General features: G+C 45.6%; 1 protein-coding gene across 2 annotated transcripts in view; it reads left to right on the forward strand.

Annotated features, from left to right (window-relative positions):
- The window catches only part of ATP9A (ATPase phospholipid transporting 9A (putative)), a 117,444-nt gene that overhangs the window by 57,024 nt on the left and 40,137 nt on the right, over positions 1-20,283 (forward strand). For both annotated transcript variants that reach the window (XM_081149654.1, XM_081149655.1), the window contains exons 10-14: positions 4,253-4,329; positions 5,588-5,748; positions 8,445-8,587; positions 9,542-9,654; positions 15,603-15,815. In XM_081149654.1, coding sequence (XP_081005780.1) covers positions 4,253-4,329; positions 5,588-5,748; positions 8,445-8,587; positions 9,542-9,654; positions 15,603-15,815 — 707 coding nt within the window. The remainder of the gene's footprint in view (positions 1-4,252; positions 4,330-5,587; positions 5,749-8,444; positions 8,588-9,541; positions 9,655-15,602; positions 15,816-20,283) is intronic.

A 20,283-nucleotide genomic window follows, 5' to 3' on the forward strand; every position in this document is an offset into this window, starting at 1 on the left:
GCTGGGACTTCAACCCAGGCCCGGTGCTCCAGAAGCAGAACTCACTGTGCAGCTATTAGTGTATAGTGTGTAATAACATGCTTTCATTCACGTATAATTACGCTGCCGGCAACTTTCTATGTTTACTATTGGGGGAATCCATTTTTTCGCCAATCAACTCATTTTCCTCTGCTTGATGGTTCTTCGTGGCTCCTAGTACAACAGACACTCAATCCAGATTCTCTATGACAAGGGGAGGGAATGACCAGCACAAGTGAGAGCCCATGCCGCCTGGCGTCACCATCCACGGACGCACTGCTTAATGCAGATGGATGTTGGGAAATGTCAGTTGGGAAAATTAGTCGTCGGTCAAATGGTGTCTGTGGTTCTTGCCATGTTTGTTTTCTTCTGCCTGCCTGTATTGGCAGCATAACCCGGAATGTCTCTCAGTTCCCCTGATGGCCAAAGAAGTGAGAACTTGGTGCTTAAGATTCTGCACAGCCACCACCCGGCCACGCCTTGGCTTCTACTGGCCTGGCTTTGTTTAGTTCTGCACTTGTTTTGATAATGTTAGTATTTCAGTGATAAGCACCTGTGCCTCTGTCTGTCTGGTTTTCATTCTGGGGATTTCCTCCACTCCTTCCTTTCTGTTTTCCTTCTTTCCATGAAGCAGACCTTGGTTGAACTTCTATATTTAATAACGCCACGCTCCATTGCTAGGTCCTGGCACCGTGGAGTGTGCCAGGAAACCCTGGGCTCCACTCTCCTGGGGCTTACAGTTTACTATACATTTAATGTAAGTTAAAGAGGAGAGGGGAGGAAACAGGAGAGAGTTCTGTGAATTTCCTCTGAAACCAGTAAAGAGGCAAATGGATTAGGTGAAGATGCAGGGAATTCTGAGGTGGAGGGAGTAGGGTTGTAAAAGTCTTGTTGTCGGCCTTAAGCTCAGAGGTTAACAATAATCTTATCACGCACTTTTGATTTACAAAGTGCTTTGCTGCCATTCGCTTGTTTTGGTCTCGACATTAAGTGAGGACATTTAACCGAATGCAGAATGGAGACTCAGAGAGGTTAAGCAATTTGCCTAAGGCCACACAGCCTCTCTGGGAGGAGGGAGGAAGGCAAATGGCGATCTTGAAGATGGGGGAAAATATGTCGAAACAGTTCATGGGAAATGCATTGTGGGATTAAAGCATGCATCTTTCATTGGTTTCAGTTAATGTCTTTGTGCTTGGTGGTGGGAGGAGAGAGAGCAGGGATTCCAGTGCTACGGTGGCATTGCCTGCCATGCCCTTCAGCAGGTGTATGTTTTGGAGTCTGAGGAGCTGGGCATTCAGCATTTCAGTAGCTGGCCTCCGTTTCCCCGGCTTCTCACTGCGGTATGATTCTAATGCAAACACAGAGTTAAAAGCAGGCCATTTCCTTCTGGTGCTCAACTCAAGAAACAGCCACCAAGAATAATATTAATTATATGGCATGTTGCTTCTGTGTTCCTTTTAGAATCTAACTCCTGTGTCTTGGTCACTCCGTTCTTCTCAGTTGAAAGTTTAAAAACTAATAAAGCTTGCTCTGGCCGGTGTGGCTCAGATGGTTGGACATCCTCCTGTGCACTTGGAAAGGTTGCTGGTTCGATTCCCGGTCAGGACACATGCCCGGGTGGAGGGCTCAGATTCCAGGTAGGGGGCGGGCAGGAGGCAGCTGATCTATGTTCTGCTCTCACATCGATGTTTCTCTCTCTCCCTCTCTCTCTTTTAAAAAAAAAAAAAAAATCAAGCTTGCTAGGGTAGGTGCTAGGGGTCCAGCATCAATCTGTAGAGGATACAGTTGCCATGGTAACCCAACCTGGTGCTGCGAGGCTGAGGAGTCACCAGGGTGGTGGAAGAGGTGGTGACCTGGATGTGACAGAGTCCTGGTATTCTAGTCCAGTTTTTCCCGGACTCTCAGTGGTGAAGGACCGGTTTGTTGGCCTCCCCCGACCCTCCCCCCAGATCTGTAGCAGATCGATCAGTGCCCTGCTGTGTGTGACCAGCACGCAGGTCATGCCACGTGTACCTTGTTGGATAATGCCCGGCTGGTCCGTCCCCTTTTCAGTGGGGCTTGTCCAGTGACCACATGCTCGGGTGTCACAGTGGTGCCTAATTGCCATAAACATTTCTGAACACTCGCCCTCTAGGGTTCAGCATTTATCTTGTTGCCGACGGGGAACAAAGGGGTCACAGTGAGGTCTGACCCCAGGACCACACTGTTGTGCAGAGTTAGGAAGAACTTTGTGAAATGCTGACCACGACAGCCTGGCTCCTTGGAGAAAGCGGCTGGGGGCCTGCTGGGGGCTGGCAGGACAGAGAGGGTTCCATGGTCTGCAGGCTGCAGAGGAAGAGAGGGACAGAGGGGACAGCGTAGGAGGTGGGGGTCCGAGGTCTGGGCTGGAGAGGCTGGAGTCACATGAGGTACATGGACCCAGTGTCACTAGATCTTCCAGTTTTCCGGGAGAAGCCAGAAATCTCAATTGTTTAAATGAAAGCTCCTGTCTTTAAAAGTTGCCAGCAAATTCAACACTTTTAAAGCGCCGTGCAGACCAAACCAGGGCACCCCTGCGGGCGTGTGTGTGTGCACACTCTGGATGGTGAGGCTGGTCTTGGACCTCATGGTGACAGTTTTGGTCTTGCGCACCGGGAGATGTTGGAGGGAAGACCATTTTCAACATCGGTCAAAGCATTGAGGTTGGCTGGTGCCAGCGGGGGACCCTCCCTTCTGGAGCCCTTTTTATTCACAGGTTACAAAAGAGGTGGAAGGAAACCCGAGAGAGTTCTGTGAATTTCCTGTGAAACCTCTTGAACCCTGGACTTGGACATTGAGACCAGGAGTGGAACGAGTGAGCTCAGCCATGGCTCGGCTCCCACTGCCCTGCCATCTGCTGGGGCGACAGGGCCCGTGTGCACCGGAGCCTGCCATCTGCCTGGGAGCGGCCAGCGAGCTCCCCGGCCTGCCATCTGCTGGCAGCCTCCCTGCAAGGGAACCGCCTTGACGGAGCACTGTGTGCATTAAACTGGAGGGACTTCCGTGCCTCCTCCCGGGCTCTTTGTCCAGGAAACATGGGCCCAGCACTTCATCTGGGGTCTGCTCTTTTCCCAAGACCGTGCTTGAGTCTCGGAGTTTTTGTGTCTTTCTGCACCAGTGCTATTCAGAGGAGAGAAGGTTAGGTGTTTGCTGTTCCCAGCAGACACCGGATTGTTTGTATTCCTGGGGTCCTCCCCGAGAACTTGGCAGGAAAGGCCCCTCCTCATGTTCAAGTTTCAGCTCAGATGCTCTCAAGCAGAGACAGCTTCTCTGACACCCGGCACCGGCTGCAGCCCCCTCCTCCGCCGCCTCCCTCTGGGCCTCCTGTCCTGCCTCTTCCCCGGCTTGTTTCCGTCACAGCACCGGCGCTCCTGGCTGCCGCCTTTCTTGCTTCCCTCCTTGACTGTCTGTCTTCCTCACTGCGTTGGGCATTTTCTTGGCGCACGTTGAAAAGGGAAACAGGTCAATTTTTGATAGACGTTGCCAGTTCCCCCCCCCCCCCAAATAGGTTGTCCCAGTTTACGCTCCAGCCAACAGCACGTGTGACAGGGTCCTTTTTGCCACCTCCTGGCTGGCACTGGACACCAGTCTTTGGGGTTTTTGTCACTGTGATGGAGATAGGAGTGGCTGGCTTTGCGTTTCTTTGATCACTAGGTAGAGGATCATTTCTAGCGTTGGCCGGCTACTTATATTTCTCCTCTAAAGCGTTTCAGAAGGATTGATGACTTTCATTGTTGTGCCAGGGGTGGGGTGGGAGTCTGCAGGAAAGGATTGTCACCTGCACAGGGTCCCCACACACATGCCAGTGAGGCACAGAATCTGAACAGAATCCACTCAGCGGCAAGAACGTGCCCGAAGAAGATGGGTGTGTCCCTAAGTTTCCGTAAGCGTGTATGAAGGTAGGAGTGTTCTGGGCATTAACTAGCCCCCGTGGCTCTTGGACACTTGAAACGTGGCCAGTGGAAGTGGGAACTGTATCCGACTTCACTGCAATTGAATTTAAATGTAAATTGCCGCACGTAGCCAGCAGCTTCTGTACTGGCCGGTGTGGCCATCGGTCGGGGGCCGGCCCCGACGTGAGCTCGAGGACGTTCTCTGGTGTGGGTGTGGGATTTAGAAGGTGTCTGTCCTCCCTCGCGAGTGGCTCAGGCCCTTCCGTTTGTACGTCTCCCTGTCCACACTGACATTTCTTTGCATGGTGTTTGTCTCGTTTTAGGAACTGTTGTGGGCGTTGTTCTTTACACGGGCAGAGAACTCCGGAGTGTCATGAACACCTCAAACCCTCGGAGTAAGGTGGGTACACGGTCTCGGGACTGTCTCCTTGTCACACCATCCACCTGATGTGCTTGGATGATTGGCGTTGGGGGTGAGGAGCTAGATTTAAAAACTGGAACACCTACCGGTATTATTTCATTTATACAAACCTACTGTCTTTTCGTATATACATGTATAGATGTACACCCATGTGTAACACATATAATATGTAAGTAGGTATTCACATATATATATATATATATATATACACAAGTACATAAAATTTAAAAATTCTATTTTTTAAAATTTAATTTAATTTTTTAAAGTTAAAAAATTTTTTTTTGGCCAGAACATTTTATTCCCATTCTTGAATACATCACATTTTGAAAGCTTTTAAGTTAAAGCAAACCGTTGTTATGCTGTGTCCATTTGCATCTTGTCTCATCCTTACGCCAGCTGGTGAGCACATTGTTTCCTGGGCCTCACCTCATCAGGGGACGTGGCCTTGAACCTGCCATGTTCTGCCCGAGTGTGTGTTGAGCAAGGGGCAGGCCCGGGTTCACACCTGCTGTCTGCCTAGTGGCTCTGTTATTGCTCATTTCACACCATGACCCTTCTCCCAAGTCCCACCCCTCCTTTAATTTCTAACTCAGAATATTGCAGAATAATTTCCTTTGTCAAGTCCATGAACAATGCTATGTTTCCCAAACTCCAGTCATTTTCACCCCACCATCACAACTATAAATTCCATTTATTTGATGTTTTTGCCTTATATTAGGCTATATTTCTGTGAAGTTACGGGTTTGCTGTGCTAGTTACATTGAAAAAAAATACACACTGAAATAATTATGTAATTATTAAAATAATAATAATGTTAATCAATGCAGCACCTGAAAATCAGGTGCCACCAGAGGTGTGTCCCCCGAACTTTCAGGCACATCTGACTTAGTGCATGGGCGATGCTAGAAGTGTAGGACTGAGTTATTCTGCAGGTCACTGGGTAGGGTGGCAGAGACAATGCAACGCATAGCCCCACTGAGCGCATAGTAACCTGCATATGTGTTTCTGAGTTTTCTTAAGTCATTAAAAAACCTGAAAGCAGAATTCTTTGAGGTCTCTTACATGTCTGTATAGATTCCAGCCCAGGGTGCCCAGTGTTCTCAACCAAAGCTATGAGGATGGAGGGTCCCACTGTCTCACCTGGGTGGAGGTGTTCCTGGATGAAGGACCGTCCTCCACGTGGGTTGTGGGTTTGCACCAGCTAATCTCAAGCTCCCCTTTGTGCCTTGTCCCCTAGATTGGCCTGTTTGACCTGGAAGTGAACTGCCTCACGAAGATCCTCTTTGGCGCTCTGGTGGTGGTGTCATTGGTCATGGTGGCCCTTCAGCACTTTGCTGGTCGTTGGTACCTACAGATCATCCGCTTCCTCCTCTTGTTTTCCAACATCATTCCCATCAGGTAAGCAGAGAACCAGCTTGCGTTTGGGTGCCGTGACAGTTTCTTCTCTTTACTGGCTGGACCTTCTGCCGAGTGATGACCAAGAACAGCCAGGGTCAGGGGTGTGAGCCACGCTTTGTGGCTGCAGCATTGGAAGGGCACATGCCTCCATGAGCCAGTCTTTCTCTAATGACTGTTCAAAAGATCTTGCCTTGCCCAGTCTACGATAGGGATGCCCATTGGAGTGCGCCTCATCTGCCAGCTCCAGGAGGTTGGTAGTGGCTGTGGGAGTGCTGTGTTGAGAGGGATTCTGAGCCTGAGTCTGGGCTCAACAGGAGATAATATTGCGATTGATTAGCAGTGGAAGCTGGATGGCACATGCCAGTTGTTTGCTTGCTTTATTAGGAGGCTGAATAAATGGTTTTAGATTATCATAGTAGGAAAAAAACAAAGATTCACAGTAGCAAAAGATTAAAATAAAAATCACTTCTAAGCTCCCAACTAAGTGATAATTGCTGTTAATATTTTGGGATGCATCTTTTTCTAGACTGCTTTCTATTTTAGAAAAGAGATTCTGCTCTACATAAAATCTTTCCCCCTTTTTAAATTATGTTTTTATTGAATTTTAGAGAGAGAGGAAGGGAGAGGGATAGAGAAAAACATTGATGAGAGAAAAATATCGATAGGCTGCTTCCTGCAAGTTCCCTACTAGGGGATCGAACTGTGACCTCTTGGTTCCTGGATCTATGCTCAACCACTGAGCGGCACTCTCTAGGCCTGCCCCCCCTTTTTAACAGCAGTGTGTCACAAATAACTTTCCACATCAAATATGCTTGTACCCCATCATTTTTTAGAACGGCCCTAACATATATTCTAGGTTTAACAGTTTATTTTGTCCCATATTATTGGGTAATTGTTTCAACTTTTTTCCATAGTAAATGATCAGTAAATAATAATAATAATAATTTATTGATTGATTGATTTTAGAGAGAGAGAAAGGAAGAGAGAGAAAAACTGATTTGTTGCTCCAGTTATTTGCATTCACTCGTTGGTACTTGTATGTGCCCTGACTGGGGATTGAACCTGCAACCTTGGCATATCTGGACAACTAACCGACTGAGCTACCCGGCCAGGGCAATCAGTAAATAATTATTAAAATAAGCCATATCTTTTCCCCTGAAACTTTTAGTGCTTATCATCTCTGTTTTACACTTGATATATTACATTTTCTTTTGTATATTTATGTCATTCCAGCTAGAATTTGTCTTTTTCTGAGGGTAGAGATGGTGGTTTTGGTACAGCTGCATGACCAGTACAGGGGAATTGAACCCCTAGCCAACGTGCTCTGGATATGGTTTCAAAGAATAAATAAGCCTACCTTATTTCTAGCAAAAAAGTGTTTGTGGTGCCTGGCTGGGCGTGGCTCAGCAGTTGAGCATCAACCTAGGATCCAGGAGATCGCTGTTCCATTCCCGGTCAGGGCACACGCCCGGGTTGCAGGCTCGATCCCCAGCAGGGGGGTACAGGAAGCAGCCGATCAATGACTCTCTCATCATTGGTGTTTCTCTCTCTCCCTCTCCTTCCCTCACTTTTCTTCTCTCTAAAATCAATAAAGATATATTTAAAAAAAAATGTTTGTGATGTAATGTTAAGTAAAATTGTAGTCTTTAAAATTCTGTCTACAACGTGATTGAAAGTGAGTGAATTGAGTCCGGCTGGGCGTGGCTCAGCGGTTGAGCGTCAACCTAGGATTCAGGCGATCAGGGTTCGATTCCCGGTCAGGGCACATGCCCGGGTTGTGGGCTCGATCAATGGCTCTCTCATCATTGATGTTTCTATCTCTCTCTCTCCCTCTCCTTTCTCTCTGAAATCAATAAAGATATATTAAAAAAAGAAAAAAAAAAAGTGAGTGAATTGAATCTTCACATGGCCCAGGGCTAGCCAGTAAAACAGTAAGCAGTTTGACTAGTTTAAAGGATTATGAATGAATTAGAGGATTTCTTTTTATTTTTTTGCTATAAAAGAATACTTAAAATTGAGTAGAATACATATAATGGAATATTATTCAGCCTTAAAAAGGAAGGAAATTCTGATACAGGCTGCAACATAGATGAACCCTGAAGACAGGCTGAGCGAAGTAACCTGGTCACCAAAGGAAAAATACTGTATGATTCCACTTACGTGAGGTACCTAGAAATAGTTAAGTTCCTAGAAACAGAAAGTAGAATCGTGGTTTCCAGGGGGAATTCTTGTTTAATGGGTATGAAATTTCAGTTTGGGGAGATGGGAAAGTTGTGGATGTGGATGGTGGTGGCACCTGCACAACAGTGTGAATGTGCTCAATGCCACCAAACTGTCCCCTTAAAATGGTTTAAATGGTAAACTTATGTTGTGTATATTTTACCACAATTAAAAAAATGAGTATAGTATCAAAAAATAGATTAGCTCAGAAGACCAGTAATTAAAAAAAAAGTCAGACTGAAACAGCTGCCCTTTCGGTATGTGAAGCGACCTTGGTTATGATGAGCTTTCGTGCTGGTTGATAGCGGGGATGAGCCGTGTTGCATCTGGGAGTTCAGCCCAGCAGTGGCTTCTGTAGGGAGGCTCCAGATGCTGTGGCACAAATGATGTGTCTTTAGAGTCCTTGCTGTTTACGAGAGAGACACAGGGAGCCTTGTGTATATTCTGTTAACCTGTTTGCTCTGGTTTCCTGCCAGTTTGCGTGTGAACCTGGACATGGGCAAGATCGTGTACAGCTGGGTGATTCGAAGGGATTCGAAAATCCCGGGGACTGTGGTTCGCTCCAGCACGATTCCCGAGCAGCTGGGGAGGATCTCGTACCTACTCACAGACAAGACAGGTGAGCTTCCTGTCACCCCCCGATTCAAGTGAGAGAAGGTGCGGGGTCCTCCTTCTGGAGCTAATAGAGATATTTGCGCTGCTCTTTTATCTCCTTTAGCTTTTGATGGAGATTGATTATTTGGTGATGATGATATGATTAATAGCAACAGAGCACTGAGCTGGGGTATTTGTACGTAGTTACTTAGTTATTTGTCATCCTAACTTTGTATTCTCACAGGTGAAATGAAACCCACGTTAACTGGCTTATCAGAAGCACATAGTGGCAGAAGCAGGCTTCGAACCCACGCAGTCTGGCTTCGCGTCCTGACCTCATACCCACACCCCAGATTACTGCTCCGCAGTTTAATATCATAGTGGTTGAGAGCAAGGACCGGGGAGTGGGGAGATGTGCGTTTCTGCTTCATCTCTACCAGTTAGTGTCCACAGGATAAAGGGGAATCGATGCAGAGATCCGGAGCGGCTCAGCAAATGAGAGAAAAACTGGGTTTTAGGAAAGAGAGGAACCAGGAAAGTGCTGGATATGTCAGCGTCAGGACCCCTGGATGGTCTCTGCAGGGTTCTGTCACTGGGGTGACTCGACGGGACTCATCTTCAGTCCACGTCTCTGTGTGCTTGAGGTTCAGGTTCCCCCCAAGATAGAATCTGATTGGACTCGTGTATGTCGTGTGCCACCCTCTTAGCCGATGGAATGAGTCAGGCACCCTGATGGACACTCCCTCTGGACCACCCCAGGAAATGAGGGTGTTAATTTGCCCCTGGAAGCCTAGGGTGCCATTTTTAAAAGAAAAAGAATTGGATTCCAGGCCCAGAAAACAGCACAGCAAAAGCAGGGGCAGTGCTAAAACCAGTGTGTACTGTAGTAAACTCTCAAGAAATAATTAGCTGTCGTTCCTGCTGATGCTAACGAAAGCTCCAGGGTGTCGGTACAGTGACTCATTTGTCTGTGTTTCAGGAACCCTGACCCAGAATGAGATGGTTTTCAAGCGGCTCCATCTGGGCACCGTAGCCTACGGCCTGGACTCCATGGATGAAGTCCAGAGCCACATCTTCAGCATTTACACCCAGGTAACGCTTTCTCTTTCGATACCCAAACAGTTCTTTATGCTTGTGAATTCATCCATTGAGATATAGTTCATAACGCTGAATGATTCACCTCTACTGTCCAACTCCCTCTGGGGGACTGAGACCTCCATCCTGAGGGTTCACTGTGTGGAATGTCTTGCTTATTGGCGCCGGCGGGACACCCCTGGGCCCTCAGCCGCGAGGGCCTGCCAATGACTATCAGACAGTCTTGCGGTCGAGGTGTGTTCCCCCCGGTGGGAGGCACACCCTTGCCCATTTTGGTGGTATTTTTAAGAGCTCATGGTATTTGCAGAAGCCATTCCTTCTCGGGATATTTGTGTAGCTCAGCTTTTATGGTCCATTTTTGGTTTAGCACAGATAACATTCTCTATAAAGTGTTAAAAGTCAGAAAACGACATTTATGACCATGAACTTTAACTCCTAACTTTTCCCCAGTGGAAGCTCATAAATTGATTTGCCCATATCCTGGCCTTGGGTTTAAAATAGCTACAAGTTACAGGGTTGGGTCATCTCGAGGTTGGTGTGAGCTCAAAATTACAGTGCTCCCCCTCTCCCTCCCCCAAGGTGCGTGTGCTTCCTTCTCTGACATCTAAAAGTCCTGCAGTAAACATATGAATACTTTTGTGATGAGAGGTGTGAAGGCTTTCTTGTGGTTCCCCCTCCCCCCCGCAGCTTTTATTGAGGTATAATTTACATACCATAAAATTCAGCTATGTGAAATGTACAATTCGGTGACTTTTTAGTAAATTACTGAGTTATGGAACCATCATCACAATTCAATCTTAGAATACACCCACCACCCCAGAAAGATTCCCTCGAGCCCATGATATCATTCACCTGACCTTTAGAGTTTATTACTAGGAATTTATAACAGTGCTTTGTAAAGTACGGTATTTGGAACTCCTGGGTCGGATCACATGGCATGGTCAGAATCTCTAGACCCAGTTTCAATGGGTGAACCAGGTGGTTCCAAAGGATAACAGTTTGAGAACACCTACCTGAGGTTTGCCCTTGCATTTTGTTGTTGTTGGAAAGTAAATAAATACAATAGGTAAGTACAAACAAAAACATTGAAATCACCTGTATTAACGTCATTCAGATAAAACCAGTGTTAACACCTGGGTGTTTAAAATGCCAAACTATTTCTCTGCCTTTGTGTGTCTGGAGAGATGGATGCTTTGCTTCTGTGCGTGTGTGTGTATGTGTGTGTGTTTCTTTTTTTCTTTACAACAAGAAGGCATTGTATTTTTGTAATTATTTTTAACTAGAGTTGAACTTAAGACTTTTGTGTAACGTTAAAAAATATGTATATATGTACATATATATATATATGCCTGGACTCTCTCGCATTCTTTAGGTGTAGGAGTCCCAAGCATCTCTAGTTCTTAAAATTCTTAAAATATTTACTGGTTATTTTGAGAAGCATTTCCGGTTAAGAAGCACTGTTAGAATACACTATCCAAGTTCCTTTTTTCACTCCTGTCAATGATTCTGATCATTTTTAATGGTTTTATAACAGGTACAGAGCTAATTATGCACCTTGAGAGCCAAATGTAATGGGATGACTTCCCAAAATTGCAGTAATCAAGATAAATCATAGTAGAATGCAACATTTTAAAAACTCAAAATTCATGCAAAAACCCATGATGAACACAGTACTGAAATTTTAAAAAGACAGGATCCAACCTGTACAGTTAGGCCTCCCCCACTTCCTGGCCTGGCTTTGTAGTGTCGATGGCTTATTACCGTGGTTTCCAGTCTCAGCAGTGACATACTGGGCTGGCTAAGTCTTTGTTGTGAGGGCCGTCCTGTGCATTCTGGGATTTTAGCAGCATCCTTGCCTTCTAGGGTCTGTAGCACACATTCATCCCCTCCCCTCCCCCAGTGGTGACAACCCAAAATATCTCCAGCCCGGCTGGACATGGCTCAGCGGTTGAGTGTCGACCTAGGATCCAGGCAATTGGGGTTCGATTCCGGTCAAGGCACATGCCCGGGTTGTAGGCTCGATCAGTGACTCTCTCATCATTGATGTTTCTCTCTCTCTCTCCCTCTCCTTTCCTCTCTCTGAAATCAGTAAAGATATATTTTAAAAAAAATCTCCAGATATTGAAAGATGGTGGGAAAATCAAAATCACTCAAGTTGGGAATGCCTGTTATCTGGGGTTCAATATCAAGGAGTTGAAAGTTGTCATCTTTGTCAGCTCTAAGATGTCTGCCGTTCAATAGTGCCTGTTGTATTTATTCAGCCACTTAGCCTGTAACTCAGTTGATTCACTTGGAAGTAGCAGCCCTGGGCCTGTCTCCGTGGGGTGCCCCTTTGAGGTTAATGAGTTGCCAGCTTGAGCTTTACTTGGGGAGTGAATTGGAACTATGGAAACAGGAATTCCTCCTCTCCAAGTGCAATCCATCCATACTGTCCATTAATATTATGAAGGTCCATTAAGTGGTAGTGAAGTGTTAATCGCATTTGGAAAGAAAATTGATATTCATGGCGACTCAGTATTTAATTTTTGTATTAATTTTTCCTGTTGTACAAACGAGTTCTCCCTGGGAAATGCCCGGGCCGTGGATCATTCATGAGAAGCAGGGCCTATTTTCATTGATTCTCCATGTCCCATTGGTTGGCTGGGCTGCTGTGGAATGACTCAGAAGCATTAGATGGGTACGAGATACCCCACCCAAGGGCCCCAGTCACGGGCCTTTGTCTGTGGAGGTCTTGGTTCCTCTCTTAACTCCTGACCTCGTGGGGAGCTGCGTTGACCTCTCTCCTCCTTAGGCGGACCAGTGGTTTTCCCCCAGGGCACAAGGACTTGTAACCTGCCTCTGTGGATGCCACATCTGTTTTGATTTTCCCCTGGTATTTTTTAAATAAGAAGAAATGTGTGTAGGTTAAAGGGCCTATGGGGAGGAGGCTGCAGATAAACACTGTACAATGTGAAACTCTTCCATATGGCGAATGTGAGGATGTTTGAAGACGGGGCCTAATACTAACGCTGGCAGAGCCCCTGTAATTGCCAGGGCCTTAACCATACACGTGGATTACCATTTGGTGTGCGAATGGGCCTTTTACTTGAAAATTAACAGAATTTCAGAGTCAGTGGTTACTACCCCTCCTCCCTGAAGCACCTTAGCAGGAAAGGGGATGCGTGTTAATTTAAAAGAGAAATGAACATGAAGACGTTAAACCAGTTGCCTGTTGGTTGGGGCCAGCCACCTTTATCTTCTGACTTCTTGTCAGGTGGTTCCCTGACCTGAAAGTGAGATCCTTGCAAAAATCTGGGCTGTCTCTGTTATCCCACATTGGAAATGTTAGTGGGAGTATTTGACTTCTGTAGACATGAAGTCAGACTGCTTATAGAATCCAAAGGTTTGTGAAGGGTCCCTTCACGCGGCCTTTCCTTCAAGCCTACTGTTACTAAAACTTTCCAGCCAAAGCAATTACTTTGTCAAAGGTCTTGTTATGGCCCCTCGTGTTAAATCATAATTTGGTCCAGGTGCTGAGGAAGGTGGGCAACAATGAAGACGCGTCCATGCCTAGAACATTTGTTACAGGACTTAGGAAAGAGCGTTCTTGACTTAGTCTCTCCTAGAGAGAACCTTTTTGTAAATCTTAGGTCCTCATTTTAATGCTGGAGTTAAAGTCTCTATAATCAAAAGCGCTTGGCAAATAGTGATTCATTTAAACCGTAGTTCTGATTCATTACTCTAATTATTGTTACCATGCAGTGCCCTTTGGCCTGGAAGTGAAACTCGTGTCCTCTTGACACCAGAGGTTAACAGAGCAGGAAGCCAGAGCGGTGTGTGCCTGCATGACAAGAATAATTTAGTAATTGTCTAATTACCTGAGGACTCTAATGCCACTGCTAAAAATAGTATTAAAAAATTAAACGAAAGTCATTTTCTTGTTTCTTGAAACCCATCTGTTCTCTATTTTGGGCAACCATGTGTTCATGGGTATAAAATGCGATTCATTCTCAAAGATTGGATCGCTTCTCCTCTGTTGGGTAAAATATGATTTTAGTGGAATGTAGCATCCAGTATGCCCACAACATCTCTAGCTCCCAGGACTCAGCTGTGGAGGCAGGAAGACTACTGCAGGTCCTTTGTCCAAAACTGTGATTTAAAATCTGGAACTGATGTTGGTTCATTTGATATTTATTTATTTCTTGGAGATGGAAAAAAATTCATGTGAAATCAGGACCCCCACCATCACCTTAAGAATAATAAATTGTTTATTTGTTCAGCAAATATCTCCTTTAGATCCTAGGGATGCAGCAGACAAGCTCTCTGTTCTCATGGTCTAACAGGAGAATCATCAGGTCAACAAGCCAAGTGTAGACAGTGAGGACAATAACCCACAGGAAAAGTGACTTCTAGTGGGGAGGGCAAGTGGGGTAATATGAATTAGGAGGCAAAGAGAAGCCGCCTTTGAGGAAGCAACATTTGAATTTAGAACTTGATGAGTAGAGTGAGCCAGCCCTGCAGAGATCTGGGAAATGGAGTTCTAGGCAGAGGGCACAGCAAGTGCAAAGGCCCTGTGGCAGGAAGCAGCAGTGTTCAAAGAACAGAAAAGGTCAGCGTGTCTGGAGCAGAGTGAATTAGGAAGATGTTCTGAAGTGAGGTTGCAGAGATGGGCAAGGGCTGCTCAGATGGGCCCCATGGGCCTTGGGAGGGCATCTGAGTTTTATTGAACATTGAGCCATAAACTGTTAACAAGTCATCATTTTTGGTGGTCTTAATTTTTTAAATTATATTTCAAAGCAATAGAGCCCCTTTTTCAAAGGAAGGCCTTCATGGCACCCGATGTGTAACATAAATAGGAATGGGCTGCTTGGGTGTGGAGCATGGGTTGAATCCCACCCTTCTAGCCCACTCCTCTCATTTTCAGGAAACAGGCCCAGAGAACAGATGTGACTTGCCCGAGGCCACACAGCTTTTCCCAGCCCATCCAATAATGGAGCTCAGATTTGTTAACCTTCAATGCTCTTTTGATCATGTTGGTTGGAACCATTTTCCCTAAGACTTAGCCCACTCAGGAGGCTCAGCCGCGTGTTGAAAGGTATGAACGAGGGGTGGTGAGGCTGTCAGCAATGGACCAGCTGCTTAGACATGGCCACTGTCTGAAGTCAGCTTAGAAAGCAAAAATTGAGCATGAATGAAATTACTCTTTAAAACATGTTTTAAAAAATTATCCTTGAAAAAGCTACCTTAAGTGCAGTGTTAGGTACCATTTTTGCAGTATGTTCATCTAGGCAAGTTTCATTCCTTCTGTTACTGTCCCTGGCCCTGCCCCAAGGTACTTTGTTACTGATGGTCATAGAGCACCAGAGTTGTCATCTCATTTTTTGAAACCAAAGAGTGTACATTTTAAACAGTGGTTCTAAACCAGGACTGGGTTTGGTGTCCCTGGGACATTTGGCAACATCTGTCAATACCACGAGGGGAGAGAGGTGCTTCTGGAATCTAGGAGGTAAAGCCGGAGAGGCGGCTAAACACCCTACAAGGCGCAGGATTGTCCCCACCATGGAGAATGTTTGCCCCAAATGTCAGCAGTGAAAAGGTTGAGAAACCCTGGTCTAAAGTACCAGCATCACTTGCAACATGGTGGGACCCTCACTCTGTTGGAGGCCCCCTGACACCACCCAAAGGAACACAGATTCACCTGTGAGCAGGTAGAATCACCCACATTCACTAACTTGTAATATTTTTTTCTATTTATTTTGCATGGTTGTTTTTTTTTTGCCAAGCATAAATGATTGGATCCCCGAAAATCACATGCCATTTATTGCAGTGTCACCATAGATATCCCTTAGAGTTACGACGTTAGACCCGTAGTAGGGAAAGCAAAGCTCCGCGTGGCTGTTCTTCCACACTTTCGAGACCCTTCTGTGCCCCTAGTCATCTTCTTTGTTCATTTCCCCCCCTTGTAGCAGTCCCAGGACCCGCCTGCTCAGAAGGGCCCCACGATCACCACCAAAGTCCGGCGGACCATGAGCAGCCGCGTGCACGAAGCCGTGAAGGCCATCGCTCTCTGCCACAATGTGACTCCCGTGTACGAGTCCAACGGCGTGACCGACCAGGCCGAGGCCGAGAAGCAGTATGAAGACTCGTGCCGTGTGTACCAGGCGTCCAGCCCCGACGAGGTAAACCCCTCCCTGCCCGTCTTCCACAGGCTCCGGGTGTGGCTCCCGAGGGACCCACTTGCTAGGGCAGATGGAAGCCAGGAAGGTGCAGGGCTGTAGGCAGATACCTTTTCAAATGCGTGCAGGAATTGATCTTGCCTAGAAGGAGTAGGCGACTTGCGATCTGTCCTGACTTAGGAAAGAGCACGAGGTCTTGCTTTGATTCAGGTGGCCAGCCCATAGGGACACAAGGTCCCATTGAAACCACACCCCTTAAAAAACACACCCCTTAAAAAACACACCCCGCTTTATTAAGATGAAGCTCACATACCATAAGTTATGTATTTAACATGTAAAGGTCAGAGGATTTTCAGTATATTCACAGAGTTATACAACATTTTCATTACCCCAAAAGGAAGTACTCCATGCCCATTTCCCCTAGGCTCCCCCTGCCTCCAGCCTCTGGCAACCACTAGCCTGCTTCCTGTCTGCAGAATTGCCTTTTCTGGACATTTCATACAAATGGAAACACATTATGGGACCTTTTGTGTCTGGCTCCTTTCACTTAGCGCGTTTTTAAGATTCATTCGCTTTGTAGCTTGTGTCAGAACGTCATGGCTTTCTTTGGATGAATACTCTGTTGTATGGATAACACTACATTTTGTTTACCCATTCACTGGTTGATGGACATTTGGGCTGTATTTTGTTTGTTTGCTGTTATGGATAATGCTGTGAACATTTGTGTACAAGTTTCTGAGTGGACATGTGTTTCATCTCTCTTGCTGTGTACCTAGGAATAGAATTGCTGGGGCACATGGTGACTATGTTTAACCATTTGAGGAACTGCCAGACTGTTTTCCAAAGTGGCTGCACCATTTTACATTCCCACCAGCAGGGTATGAGGGTTCTAGTTTCTCCACGTCTTAGCTAACACTTGTTATTGTCAGGCCTTTTAAGTCTAGCCATCCCATGGGTGTGAAGGGGAATCTCATTGTGGTTTTGAGTTGCATTTCCCTGATGGCTTATAATCTTGGGCAGCCTGCCATGTGCTTTTTTGTGTATCTTCTTTGGAGAAATGTCCATCCATATCCTTTGCCCAGTATTAATTGTGTTATGCATCTTTTTGTTATTAAATTGTAAGAATTCCTTATACGTCCTATATAAGTCTAATCAGATATATGATTTGCAAATATTTTCTCCCATTCTGAAGGCTCTCTTTTTCTTGATGGTGTCCTTTGAAACACAAAAGTTTCTGATTTTGATGAAGTCCAATAAGCCACACATTTTTAAGTTGCTACTCGAGTATATCTAAGCATATTCTCTTGCTAAAACCAAAAGGGATTCCTGCGATTCCATGTTCAAGAGCATTACCCCTTTAATGTTTTCTATAATAGTATCCAATTGCTTTCTCTCTTAGGGTTTTGTATGATAGGAAGGTCCTCTGCATATGTTTAGGCAGAGAACTCGCCCGGCATAAAAACAGTAGTATCATAGCCTTTGTCCCCCCCCAACTGAGTGTAATTCGGACACAGGTCTGTGTTTCCCCAATCTGTTAACATTTTGGTCTTTTCTCCTCCCAGGTTTTCTTACTTCTTCAAGAAAACTTTTGTCCCGATTATGGAAGCAATTTTTTTTTTTTTAGTGTAGAACATTTGGAAATTTCAGAAGACAATAAAGAAAATGGGTCAATTGCAATCTTATCTGTAAAGAACAGCAGGCAACTTTCCTGGAGCGTTTGGCTCGAATCAGGTTCCATCTGAAGCATGTTCTATGTAATATCTCATTTAATCTTCCCAGCACCTGAGACACATTGCTATTGTTGCCATTTTCAGAAAAGAAAATTCCAAGATAGAGAGATTTAGCCTAAAGTCACTTAAAATTTTTAAAAAACTTTCTTATTTCAAAATAATTTCAGACTTACAGAAAAGTTGTACGAAGAATTCCTGTTTACCCAGACTTTACTCACATTCCTCAGATGTTAATATTTTCCCACTTTTTGTTTTTCGTTCTCTCTTTCATCTTTGAAGAGTAAGCTGCAGACATGATCCTTTTTTAAAAATTTCCGTTTTTCTTTTTTAAAAACTGAGGACATGGATGAGGGAATGAACATCCATGCAGTTCTATTATCTAACCCGCAGATCTTACTCAGATTTTCATCTATGGTGCTGCTAACTTACATTTTTACCCCAAAAAAGAATTTTCCCCAGGTTAGGAGCCAGTCCAGGAGCCCACACTGTGTTCAGTTGTCACGCCCTTAAGCCCTTGTCAGTCCAGGGACAGTGCCCCCGCTTCCCTTGACTTTCACGCCCTTGACACTTCCACAGAATACAGGCCAATTTCTTTGTAGAGCATCGCTTAGTTTGGGTCTGCCTGACATTTTCCGGTGGTGCAGACTCGGGCTATGCATTTTCGGTACAGTCCTCTCTGTGTGTTTTTGGGAGACCCGTGATAGTGGCGTGTCCCACTCTTGGAGATGTTAACTTTGGTCACTTGGCCAAGGTGATGCCTCCAAGGTTTCTTTGTGGTAAAGTTACCATTTTCCTTTGCTCTTTCATTTTATGACCCCAGGCCCCTAAGTGGCAGGGCCAGGGTTCGGACCTAGGGAGTTTTCAGAGCCCAAATTTAGTCCTTTAACTAAACCATTTTTTTCAGAAGCCATTAAGAACATTTTTGATAGATAGCCTTCCAGTACCTTATGTTTTGTTGGTTTTTTTCCTTAAAAAATGGGAATTTTCATATAGGTATGGTTTTGTAGTCTTCTGTTTCACTTAATATTTTATCATGCCTGTTTCTCAGCTCTCTTGAATATTAATCAAAAAACCAGTTTTTCAGAATTACTGCATATGTATGTATCCTAATATCTTTAACTGTTCTCATATGACTGGAACTTAGGTTCTTTCTAATTCTTAGCAATGATATTTGTAAACATTTCGGCGAGCATCCTTACAGCTAATGTATCTAGAAATGGTATGGTTGGGCTCATGAGTTCAGCAGGCATATTTGAGTGCCTACGATGGGCTAGGTGATGCCAGCGTTGGACAGGACTGCAGCCCAAGCCCCACGGAGTTGGTAGGAGTGAGACAGTTGAGCGCCTGCATCTTGGGTCCCAGCTCCACACCTGGGCCCACCCTGTGACATGGGACCCACGAGAGGGTATGGCGGGGCCCTTGGTAGGCAGTCAGTAAATCCCAGGGGGCAAGGGGAATGAGTATTTTTAAGGCATGTGATATAAATTACCGGAGTGCTTCCCAGGAAAATAAAAGTAAACCATTTTACTCTTCCACCGGTGTTACAAGGACTCCCAGTGATTATTTTGTTCATTTTAGGGAGGGGGCTTTCCTAGTAAACTAAGTGTTATAAAGGTCTGGACTAATTTGAGAATGTCAGTGGGCCACTGGTTCATGGTAGTTGGGGGAATAGCACAGAGAGAATCTTTTCCAGAGCTCAGAAATGAAAGGACTCTTGGATGTATCTTTCCCTCTTGTCACTTCTTTCTCCTTTTGGGGGGCAATGGAATGTGTCCCCCAGGAGACCCCTCCTTCCAGCCGCTTGGCGTTTGTGGAGCAGCTAAGGCTCTGACGCTGGCTTCAGCTGTGACCACTGACATCTGAACCAGGCTTTTTAAGGGTGAAAGGTGTGCTCCCCCTTGGCCGAATTCTGCGGGAATTGTCTGCAGAGCAAGAGGGGCGGAGGGGGGCGAGTAGGGATGGCCGGGGCTACTGATCTGCTTGGACTTGGGCCCTAGGAACCAGTGCTGTGGGTTTGTCGTCATTTCTTCACCAGGCTTTGTCAGTTTGATCTCTGTTTTCCATTGTGGAGTGGGAGGGCGATGCCACTGAGCGGTAGACATGAGAAAGGACCCGATTCTGGTAGTTACGGACTGGGAACCAGCAGCTTATGGGTGTTTGGTGGAATCTGAACAAGTTCCAGATGTTGGGGATCTGATCAGCCCTCACTGTGCCTCCGAGCCCCTAATACACCGACTGGTGATTGAGATGCCTACGTGGGGGTCTTTAGTGCCTGTCCCACACCCCTTGGCTCCCAGCAAACTTTGAGGTATTTGTTTTAGGCCTGTGCAAGGATTTTTCCATGAGGATAAACCTTCCATGGAATGCTTTCCGCTGCTTAGCTCGTTTTTCTTCTGTCCATGAATTTGTCCTGGGGTTCAGATTTCTCTTGCTTTTCTAAGATCCTGAATAATGGGAAAAAAAGAGGTATTTTCTTTTGGCCTTTTGGTGCCATCACAGAGGTATTACCTTACTGGTACCTTCCCCCCCCCCACGTTATTATTTCGTATTTCACAGTTATCTTGTGTTTATGGTGGAATGTGTGAAAATATAGATAAGAAAATAAAGTAAACCATAATCCTACTAACAAAAGGTACAACCACTGCTAATATTTTACTGACCAGCTTTCTCGACCATGTCAAAAGCTGTATAAAATGTGTGTGTATATAGACACTCACGTGACAGCAGGCGAAGTCCCCTTA

Source organism: Miniopterus schreibersii (assembly GCF_964146895.1).
Source record: "Miniopterus schreibersii genome assembly, chromosome: 10".
In the NCBI taxonomy this organism is placed as follows: Eukaryota; Metazoa; Chordata; class Mammalia; order Chiroptera; family Miniopteridae; genus Miniopterus; species Miniopterus schreibersii.